At 37.0% G+C, this 10989-nt stretch overlaps 1 protein-coding gene and 1 long non-coding RNA gene across 2 annotated transcripts; both read right to left on the bottom strand.

Moving 5' to 3' along the window:
* Positions 1 to 5667: 5667 nt before the first annotated feature.
* LOC135937077 (uncharacterized) lies at positions 5668 to 6308 on the bottom strand. Its single transcript, XR_010574443.1, has 2 exons — positions 6045 to 6308; positions 5668 to 5953 (listed from the first exon to the last, which is right to left on the bottom strand). It is a non-coding gene; the product is annotated as an uncharacterized LOC135937077 (long non-coding RNA).
* Positions 6309 to 6923: 615 nt separating this feature from the next.
* On the bottom strand, positions 6924 to 10080 carry LOC135937272 (uncharacterized). The gene is made up of 12 exons (XM_065480394.1): positions 9930 to 10080; positions 9730 to 9876; positions 9550 to 9671; positions 9290 to 9454; positions 9135 to 9216; positions 8954 to 9070; positions 8703 to 8900; positions 8399 to 8635; positions 8011 to 8111; positions 7795 to 7959; positions 7577 to 7736; positions 6924 to 7174 (listed from the first exon to the last, which is right to left on the bottom strand). The coding sequence occupies exons 1-12, from the start codon at positions 10015 to 10017 to the stop codon at positions 6963 to 6965; spliced, it is 1794 nt and encodes a 597-aa protein (XP_065336466.1). The 5' UTR covers positions 10018 to 10080; the 3' UTR covers positions 6924 to 6962.
* Positions 10081 to 10989: the final 909 nt, after the last annotated feature.

Raw genomic sequence — 10989 nt, 5'->3', positions numbered from 1 at the left:
ATACGGTTTTAACACACTAGGAACCATATTTTTCCAATATTTAGTTTGTCATAAGTTGTATTTTCCCCCTGAAAATTTGATTTCTATGAGATTTTATTTCAAATAGTAGCAGAGAACAAATCGTGTGCATCATTAGCGCTGACTTCAGTTTCAGCGAGCCGTAATCTCCGACTATGATGAATTATTACACTTTCCGTCAACGTGATCAGTGCTGTAAGCACTCAATTCGACGGGTGGAAATCATTCTGTCATCTCCTAGTGTGGCCGCTAATGAGTCCATCCATCCTTGTTTCCAACTCCTCAACATCCCAATCATTTCCGACCACCAGCGTCCCACACACCGTGCGTTGATGGCAGAGCCCAAATTTTGTTTACGACTTCCTCTGTGAGAAATTCTCGTGTTGCAGAGGCGGCGACTTTGGTCCTCTTACAACGCGTTTCGAGTGACAAATAAAAATTAATCCCATTAGCTGCACGCCGAAAAGCTGCTTTCAGGCGCTGCCCTTTTCATTTTCCTTATTGAAACGCGAGCGGGCATTGCGTCATTGCATGATTCATGGCGAATCTGCCAATTCCAGCGGTGGAATCGATATGCCGCGCCGCACCTGTCTGCCTCCGCCGATAAATCTCGCGGCCAACACGCGTAATTAAAGGCTTCAGTCAATCAAACTTCGCCTAATTTGCTTTATTCAAACGAATGGTATGGTTCAACTTATATTCCCGCGAGAACGTCATATAGCTATTTTTAAAAAAAGAGAAAATTTATATCTGGTGGAATAAAGCCTAAAATCCTCTCTTTATGTGGGCTCTATACTAGAGTAAAAGGTTGACTTTCAACCTTTCAGTGGAAGCGATTGGCTTTAGAATATTATTCATTTTATGATTTATCAATTTCATACATTCAGAGAATTGTCAAATTTTCCAATAAAATGGGTGCTTGTAACAGTTGTAAATTTATTTTAAAGATCCCAACATCTTCCTCTAAGCTAGCAGAGACGTCATCTTTATTTTTTGCTCTGCTAGTTTCGGCTTCTACCCGAAATACAAGTATATTATAGGCTATTAGCGAGCAGTTCTTTGACCCTCAAGTGCCTCTTCATTTTCTTAAATTATATTGAAGAATTGTAACACCAAAGAAACGATTCCTTATTACTGTGAGCTCTCGCAAAACATTCTAGTTCAATGGAACGTGGCTTAATTTATATAATTCAAAATTAATGATTAGATCTAATATAGTTCTATTGAAAATAAAATTTGTTACAAATTAATGTGGAACACATTGGAATATTTTGGCGGAAATGGGAAAAACAAGTTTTTCCTATTTTGTAGTTGGTTTTGAGCAAATTAATTTGCATGTTAGTTTATCTTGCCATTGGCTAAAACAGCTCATCACATAGACATAGCTAATGTAGCACATACATAAAAAGAGTTGAAAACTAATCACGCAATCCTATCACTTGAATAAAAGTAATTTGTTCTTGAAAATGAAATTTTAGAACTATCTCTTTTCATGAAGATTGAATAAGTTATGCACGACTCAAATTTGACAGTTAACTTTTTGCAGCATCCTTGCAACACTTGCGTGCGTTAGGAGCTGCCTCACATGTGAAATCAAGCTTTGTTTTTTTTCTGATTCGTCGGCTGTCGTGGAATGTTTATTAGCAGAGGGGTCCGGTGTGTTTTAATGCATGCAGTGTAATTACGCGTGCTCACAATAAATCTGGCTAATAATGCACTCTCATGTATTGTTATTTTGTGCTACAATAATCTCCAGCGGCGGCCACGGCAACACAACACACCATTCATTCATAAATAAAATCTATTTCGCATTAAATAATAGAACGAGCGCTTGGAGACTTGTTTCGTATTTTTATCCGCGTTGGAACAATCGTCCATTAAACTTAATTGAATGTGTATGAAGGAATGTAACTCGGCCGCGCGTCTCCCCTGTTCTCCAGGAGGTTGATGGAAAATAATCCCTGACGCGATGGCGTACGCGAATTTCAGGAGCTCTCAAGTTTTGTTAAATTTTACTGGCCTTTGTCGATTTCAACCATGGCTCAAAATAAAACACTTTTATTAAAAATCCAAATAGAACTGCGTTGATTGTTAAAATTTTGTTTGAAAATTCAAAAGAGAAAAGTTTGATTAATATTCATAGTATTTAATTTGTCTTTTTTTAATTAACTGGTATAAATAGATTGTACTGATCATTATTTATATTGCTCTTGATTGTATTCAAATTTATTTTTTAATATTTCACAACTGTTGTTAGATTACTTTGATGGTACCCAACGCCAATTTCTTAAAATTATTCACCCAGCTTGGAGTGCAGCAAGCAGCTAATTAAATCAGCGACGGCATGCTTTAGTTATTTCTGAGATAGTGTAATTTTGGCTTTGGTGACAAGCAATGAAGAGAAGACTAAAATCCGTCAGCCTTGTTACAATTCCGAGTGCGCGCCAGGACGCTCCGAGTTAGCGTCTCGTCGTGCCGGATTAATAATAAAATTACAGCGTGCTTGTCGGACAAGAAAAGCGCACGACCAGCAGCAGTTCCATCTTCACGAAAGGCAGAGATGAATTATATAACACACACAGAAACGTAGAAATCGGAGCGGAATGGAAAATAATATTCTCGGCTGCCTTGGTACCGCGAAAATTTGCATAAAATCGTTGGATTTCTAGCGTGTCTAGCAAGGGAAAATGATTCCATTGTTGCTTGCAGAGATGAAAAGAAACTCGACAAGAAACTCGGCAATTTTTCTCGTTTATTTCATTCAAGGCTTGAGTTTCAAGCATCCGTTTTTCAGCTGCAGGCCTTTTGTCCGACAAGGATTCATTTCTTACTCGGCCAGCTTGCAGATTGGCTGGGAATTCCGATGAAAAAATCTCACCAAGAATTTGAAATAAATCCTAATTCTTAATATTACAAACAATGAAGTTATAATTTATAGTTACTTCTAATAAAACTACATACCTTTGTGTAGGTCTATTCAGTTGGTAAATGGTTTGACTATAAGTCATGCAATTTTAGAAGTAACTCTTGAATGTGCATATCTAGAGCTAAATTTGAAAAATATAGTTTTTTTAGCAAGTGACATGCGGATGGCGATGGCACTGCAACAACTGATAGTTAAAATTTAAAAGTAATTGGCAAGTTTGATAGGTGTTATTGATAGCATGTCACAGTCAATTTTTAATTTGTATCACATACTGTTTGTAACTAATTCGTTGGCTGCATTACGTTAGAATCCTTATAATTGCTTGGAAAGATTTTAAAATCAATCTCTTATAGATAGTTACTATACAAAAAAAACTCTTTGTGTGCTATACGTGCACCGTTGGTGTTTTATGAGTATTCAAACTGTTGAGTTCAAATCGAATTAAATCTTTAACTTGAATGTGATTTGTGTGATTTGAACTAGACGATGGTTTGATTACAAAATTGTATTCTTCTGAGTATGCAGTCTCAGAGGTAAATCGACTGGTGTTTCCATTATAGTGGAACCGAAGTTTCAAATGCATCACTTCTGGCAGGCCAGGAATATATTTATGCAAGAGCGATTGCAGCTCAACCAACAAACATATTATTGCATTTCCCGGTGTGCGAGAGAGCGAGCAAGCGAGATTGTTTGCCGAAGTCGCGCGGGCTGCTGCAGCTCAAAGTTACGGCGTCGATCCTGGAATGAATATGAAATAAAACGTGGCGCAATATTGCACCGGCGGCATTAAATATGGAACAATCTCGGCGAACATGTGCAGCGCACACATGAACGAAAGCAAAGACCGCTCTCCGTGTGTGTGTGTGTGTGTTATCACATGAGTTACATGCAGCCGGTTAAAATTAATGCAAAAGCGCGGCTCTTGAGCACCGACTAATGCATTTCCTGCTGCTGATCGCACACATGAAAGCACACCAGTACAAATGCACTTATAGCTGCTGTTTTTCATTACTATCATACCTGTTTCCAACCTACATCCGCTGCAAAAGAGCAAGGAACTTTTTAATGAAGGCCAAATATGCAAAATATTAAGTTGAGAATATAAAGAAGTAATTAATATTTTTATTCTTCCGGGTTTCCCCATTTCCTTCTTTATTTCACACAAAATTACTCCGCTATAGTATTTTCGAAAAAAAGCTTTGGAAAACTCATTGGCATAACCTAAAATAAGTGGAACCATTCTCTGCTTGCGTTTTCATATTTTGGGAAGTTTTCTTGTATGTACTCTAATTGGACTGAAATAGACTAAATTCAAATTTTTTCATTAAAAAACAAGCTTGTGTGATGCGAGTGTGTTCATTATTAATATATTCCAAACATCAAGCTATTTTCAATGGTTCAAATATAATATTTTGAATATTAATCCAACGCTGCTGATAATTGAGTTAAATCAATCCTAATATGGCGCAGTCAAAATTTAAGCTTTCCCGTTTGCCAACGCTTGTGCGTAATTGAAAGCACGCCAGTTTTGCAATTTTGCTGCTTATTTCCTGCCACTGCAGCGCGTATTTGATATTTACGGCGCCCTAGGGATCGCACCCTGCGGCCAGAAGTGAAATGAAAGCGGTCTGCTAGCTCGCTAAAATAACATTCAACTTTCTGGCAAAATGAGCTTTTTAAAGTATGCATATTCAAGTGCCGTTTTGAATAGCCAAAGTTTAAATAACTGTACTTGCGGTCTCTAATAGAGATCAAGCTGTGGCAATCCTATCGCTACTCACTTGTTCTCACTTAAATGTGTATATTTGAATGGATTTATGAGACATTATCCAATTAAATATGCATTTCCTAGTGAATTTCTCAAAACGCACGAACGATCTAACAATCTAGCAAAGCAAAGCAAAAAATGATATTCAGCGCATAGAAACATTTTCTCTCGTATATTCAGCGCACGGCTGCAATCTTTCCCTCTTTTCCGTGTGCTTAAATTGTAGGTTGTAAAAACCCCTTCGCCTGTGCAAACAAACTTTATACTTTTCTCCGTGTAAGGAAAACAGCAAGCCGGTGATTATGCAAATACGCCCGCGAGTCGGAGGAAGCGGTGAGTAAATTACTATTTGGACGGAAAACACGCAATTTTCTCCTTTTCCCGAGCAAGCGAGCAGCACACGCATGCAAATGCACCAAGAAGTAAGAAATCGGCTGAGCACAAGTAGCTGATGATTTACGACCGCTGCTGATTTACGATTTTCCACGATTTCTCCAGCAATAAATTTGAAATCGGTGCCCCATTAAAGTCGACGCTTATTTATAATCAGGGAGGGAGTCAAAATGCCTCACTCAGCGGAAACTTGATATTATATATTAGCAGTCGAGCAGAATGTCAATTGTTTGCGCCAACTAGACATTTCCATTAAGGCCGATGTTCCATGGGGGAATCGATTAAAAGCGTTTTTCTCTCCTTCGCTTGCACTTAATTTTGGTATTGATATGTGAACTCGTGCACCTGCTCACACGTTTGCTTCTTCTCATATTGCATCAAATGAATAATAAATAACGAGGAGTATCGAGTGTTTTATAGCACCGATGGTCCATTTGCTTATCACAGTAGAAGGTGGGATGCCAGTACAGGAGAACAAGATTCTTTAGGGTGGCTTAAGTATTTGGAAATTCTCAACATTATCACACAAATTGTGGAAAGACGTAGCAATCAAACATCGGAATTTTTATAAAATTCTTTTAAAGACGTCGATTTAATTATAAAGACGTTTCGGCCAAATGATAATTTCAGGGGTTAGTCAATACAATATTGCACATTCATACTTATCAATACACAGAAAGGGCGTTTGACATGAACGTTGGACTTCACTCAGAGTCTTGCACTTTAACGTTTCAAATCCGTTGGTACAAGGTCCTCTAAACTCAGATCTTCCGCCGTCATCACCGCATTATCCTATATCAGATTTGTAGTCGTCACATGGGCGCACTACAGCCAGTTGGCCAGGTATCCTTTTTAACAAATCATTTATGCCAACATCAAAATACATTCCAATAAACAAAATCACAACAGAGACTATTTTTGAAGTACAATATTACTTACAAAAATTTGGGTAGATTGTACAATCAACTTGAAATGGTTTGTATCCGCAACTCAATGCGAAACCGTTCTCGTGGTCTTGGCCCATCGCGGCCAAGCCACCCTAGGCGGACGAGTCGTGCTGCACTCGGCCAGCTACACTCTCCTTATGCCGAGCTGAGCATAAAGCCCCTGCTGGCTTACAAAATAACACAAATTCACAAATACAATTCTTTCTCAAACGCCCTAACAGATGGCAGAAACAAATCAACTAAACGAGTATCCAAATACTCGTTACATGCTGATGAGGATAAACGATATTTTTTGTAGTCAAAAAGTATAAAATTTCACAACCAGCTAACCAGTTTTTTCCTAATTGCAGTGATTTCGACTGCATGGCAAAAAATAATCAATCAGACAGGCCACCTTCAACTCAGTGAGAAACTGCAATAACAACTCTATGCATTTCCGTAGCTTTCTTTGTCAGTAGACCTGCTGCATATGCAACCCGCGTCGGCAGCACGCGCTGCGGAACGTGGCATTGCATAAGTGGCAAGGCGATCTCATATTCGCTTTTTCGGATCGAATATTATCTGATGATAAAAGATTATAAATTCACAATTTATATATTTAATTTGCATGTTTGCTAACACTATGTATAAATCTTACTTTTTGACAAGATGTAGTAATTCATTGTAGGAGAAGTAATATCAATTTATGGAACATGTATGCTCTTATATAATGCAAATTCTTTTAGTTCAGAAAATGTTTGGGTGCCTTGATAAATAAGTTAAATCAATTTAGAATAACAGCAACTTTTTGAAAGTTGCAAAATATGTATATTGAGCATGAAAATGCTTTTTGATATGTGTTGATTTTATTTTTATTTCATTTAAAGTCAAATAACATTAACTATTCCTTTATTGTTTCAGAAAATACATATTACATAAGATCTGGAGTGTTTGCTAAAATCCAGTCTAAATAATATGCAATATCCACGAAAATTCCAAAGCTATCCAAGCAAATTTGTTCTTTCTTGCCCTCTACTATAGAAATATTTGTCTTTCCGAAGGCTACTGCTCCTCTTATAAACCAACGATCGTCCTTTTTAATTGACAGGCTCCCTCCACTATCACCTGGGCATAATTTAGTTCCTGAAAGCATTGAAAAGAATCTTGATTGCTTTGATGTCAAAAATATTAATCTGTTCCAATACAGAAAATCGATTTTCATAATAATTATAATAATAAAAAGTAAGAAAAAAATGTTTTTTTAAATTTCTTGCTCCAGCGGGTCAAAATATTCTCTGCTGGCTGTGTTAAATAGATTTTCCTCTCCCTCTAATAATATGTTTTAAATGAAAAATAAATCAAAAAGTAATTTATAAATTATATTTTTGGGAAAACCCTCAAATTACATAATATCAAGGTTTTAGTTTAAAAATGCTATTAAAGATACAATGAAAAGAATTCCTATAAGGTTCTATAAAATTTTCATAATTTTAGTGTTCTGTCTTAACTATTATTAATACGATTAAATGCTTTTTGTATACTTACCATTCTTATAACCAGCACAAAAATTATCTCCAGGTTTTATGTTTTTCTTAAAAAATCTTCTGCCATTAAGATAGCACGCTACGTTTGTCCGTATTTTTAACTTTGCTTCCTGCAAAATACTAGGCAAAGTCCTTTTGGCGTCTAAACCATATCCAACAACCTATTAATTGCCTTTATTATTACAGTTTCATTAACTCGAAGAATCCATTTTTACTTACAACACCCAATCGTCCATCGATGTGATCTAGGCTAATATCCTCGTTCCACAGACAAATTGGGCGAATATGTTCTGTCAGTTCAAATTCATCATGAAATATTACCAGACCAATATCACTATGCAATCCGCCTTTTGTGAAGTTAGGGTGGATCACCAGTTTGCTAGGCTACAATTTTTTTATGAGTATAAAGTCGTTGGGCCTAGTTTGAATTTTTACTGTTTTTGTTTGCATGCCCCGAACGTGTGTCTGACTCCTGTCATATCTTCCAATTGTAACACTTAAGTCGTCTTCTTCGCAGTCAAAAATGCAGTGGGCCACTGGAATAAATAAAAAAACACGAAGCTAAGCCAAAAGCTAGATTTTTCCACAGTTCTATTCTTGATCCGTAGCTGAATATTCCGAGTTCCAAGTTTTCACTGTTTAGAAATATAGCGGCTTAATTGACCAAATCATGTGAAAGCGACTATTTAAGGCGAAACTGAACTGAACCAATTATAAGGTAACAATGATGTTCAGTATCAAAAGGTACACTTTTCCCAATTCTACTTATGAAGTAGAGTACGCACCTAATTCGAATTTCTTGGCACCACTCAAAAAAGCTAACCTGTTAATACGGTTTTCCTCGATATTAAGGTTCCGCCACAGATGTTGCCGTTCAAGAGGTTGAAAATTTCAGCATGCCAAGGATGCCCCTCTGGTTCCGCGTTGTAACCATTCCCCACTAACTGTGTCGCATCCTCTATCTCTTCTGATGACTCTGAGTAACTGCTTGCATCTCTTTTTTGTCTCAAACTTTTTACACCGCAGTCAGGAAAGCTCAGGTTGCCAGCAAGAGTAAGCTCTTTTGACAAAATATTTTAGCAATATATGATGTATTTTTTCACCGATTTAGGTATCAGAATGGGCACCTTTCATTGGTTTTGGCATCGGAATTAGAGTGAGAACCATTTCATCCAGGGCGCGACGAGCGATCCATTCCGAATGGGGCAGTAGGTCAAGATATATGTTAAATTTTCTGTCATTGAAGCCATCGGTTGAATTAAAAGTGTTCACGTTCAGGCCTCGCAGAAAGTATTTACCTTTGTGGAAATTCACCAAAAAGTTTCCTGAGATATAGCAACATAAGAAAAATGCATCTAAAGTTAAAGATGAGCGATACCATATGATGTCTTAAACTGGCCGACGGGTGGTGATGTACATAAGAACAAATTTCTTCCATTCTTGTCTACCATTACTTTAGAATCATTGAGACAATTCTCAATGGGCACTATGTGTCCTGTAAAATGTTAATATTTTGATTAAATCAACACATTTGTTGGCACTAAAGAGTAAAAACTTACTTGGAGAGAGCGCTTGTTTTCGGTTGTCAGGTACTTGAATGACCGATCGTGTGTAATAGTCAAAGCCATATTGCTCATAGTACTGTAATATGATTTAAAATCTTTTAATCAAATCATATTTTACAAACGAGTCTGCGTAAAAAAAATAAACTAACCAGATATTGATTCCAATGAAAGTAGAGGGAATCTGGTGAACCTGTTGTGTCCAATTCATTGCCACGGTTAAACAAACAAATTGGATGAATATTTTCGTCTATATCAGATAACTTGTTTGTTATAAATAGCTTCAAATCTGGATTCTTTTCCATCACACTTAGTACCTAAATTGAAAACAAATTGTATCAAATAGATGCTAGCGATTTAATTTCTATTGCCTGTGAAATTTAACGAAGCGTTGAAAATTTGCTCAACTTACTCTCCCTTGTTTCCTGCTACACTGGGGAAGATTTTCTCTTTCGTTTTTCTTTGCACACTCCCCCCAGTGCACACTAATATTTTTTCCCTTTTTTAAGTCTGCTTCTTCAATTGTGCATGTGGCTGTAATTTGTTTGTTATACCTGTGCGTGAATAAAATAACAATTATTTTATTACTTACGTGTCAGAACAGTCCAGTTAGATATTAGAATACCCTCGCAAACTAATCCATTGTAGTCGATAACTACTCTCCAACTGGGTTCCTCGTTTGCATTGCCGCTCCAAATACCACAATTCTTTGAGCTCAAATTGTCTTGTTTGCTGAAAACTTTACCAGCAATTAAAGTTGTTATGATAAATTATATTCATTGATTTTCTTACTTGGATCTGGAAAGTGTGCACTGCAATTTACGACACAAAATGAAATTCCAAGCAGAACCAGAAGTCTGAGTTTCTCTTGAATCGTCATCTTCACACTTCTTTTATGCACTGTCTGTGGTGCTTGACTGAATTGCTAAACCTATTTACTTGGAGGACTCACAATCATTTAAGGAAAACTCTTATTGCTCTTCAAGTTCATTGGCTGCGCTCACATTTTACCATCTTTTATCACCTTTGGCCTTACTGGCCTTAAAAAGAGACAAAACGCCGTGATAAAATTATCTGATATTTTTAACCACGCAAAAACGGCAAAAAAGGTCAAAGAAGATAGTTCATGTTCATAGGTCATTTTTTGAAGACAATGTTTAGAAAACCATATAAAACCAAAAACGTTAACAAAATTAATTGAATCTAATTTTTATGATTTGCAATCGAAGAGTGCAGATCACAAGTCATTAGATGACTCACGGCTACAATTAAGTAACAAAAATAACACACTTCCCTACTTGTTTCATGAAAATGGCATGTATTATTTTGACCTCTGATATTATGTGTGCTATCGCCGTCCGACGGAGGAAAAACTTCATTATGTTGCTCTGCTTCGGCGCTCATGAAAGTTGCATGCTGCAGCCACACGGCTATTGCAATAAAATGCACCTCGACCTGGAAAAGGGAGAAAATCGCATCTTTCATATATAGGACTAGCGGTGGGTGCGGCCTGAATCGCAAATTCATTATTTCAGATTCTGAAAGGCGCTAGACTTTGTTTATTGCCGCAAGAAAGAGAAGGCCGCGGGATGCATTTCAACACAGATCTTCGCCTTTTCTTGACTCCCATTGTGCCGTAAACCTTATTACATTTTTAATAAGAGTTGCGACGAATCGACGTTTGGGGTTTGCAGCAGCAGACTCTACTTTATTAAGTCCGATCCATTTAAGATAGATGGAGTTTATTTAGATTCTAAAGTACTTTTTATTAATTGAATATCTGAACAAGGGCATTGATGAGAAATGCAACTGTCCAAGGTAATAATTTGTATTGCAAGGGTCTCTAATATGG

This window comes from Cloeon dipterum, chromosome 2 (assembly GCF_949628265.1).
Source record: "Cloeon dipterum chromosome 2, ieCloDipt1.1, whole genome shotgun sequence".
Classification (NCBI taxonomy): Eukaryota; Metazoa; Arthropoda; class Insecta; order Ephemeroptera; family Baetidae; genus Cloeon; species Cloeon dipterum.
The sequence above is the reverse complement of the archived record's forward strand: the minus strand, read 5'-3'. Positions and strand labels throughout refer to the sequence as shown.

Excerpts from the sequence above, each read along its gene's own strand:
- LOC135937272 (XM_065480394.1), bottom strand. The coding sequence starts at position 10,017 with ATGACGATTCAAGAGAAACTCAGACTTCTGGTTCTGCTTGGAATTTCA. Across the intron at positions 8,901-8,953 it reads CCAGTTTAAGACATCATATG|GAAACTTTTTGGTGAATTTC; the intron begins GTATCGCTCATC and ends GCTATATCTCAG. Across the intron at positions 7,737-7,794 it reads TCGATGGACGATTGGGTGTT|GTTGTTGGATATGGTTTAGA; the intron begins GTAAGTAAAAAT and ends GGCAATTAATAG.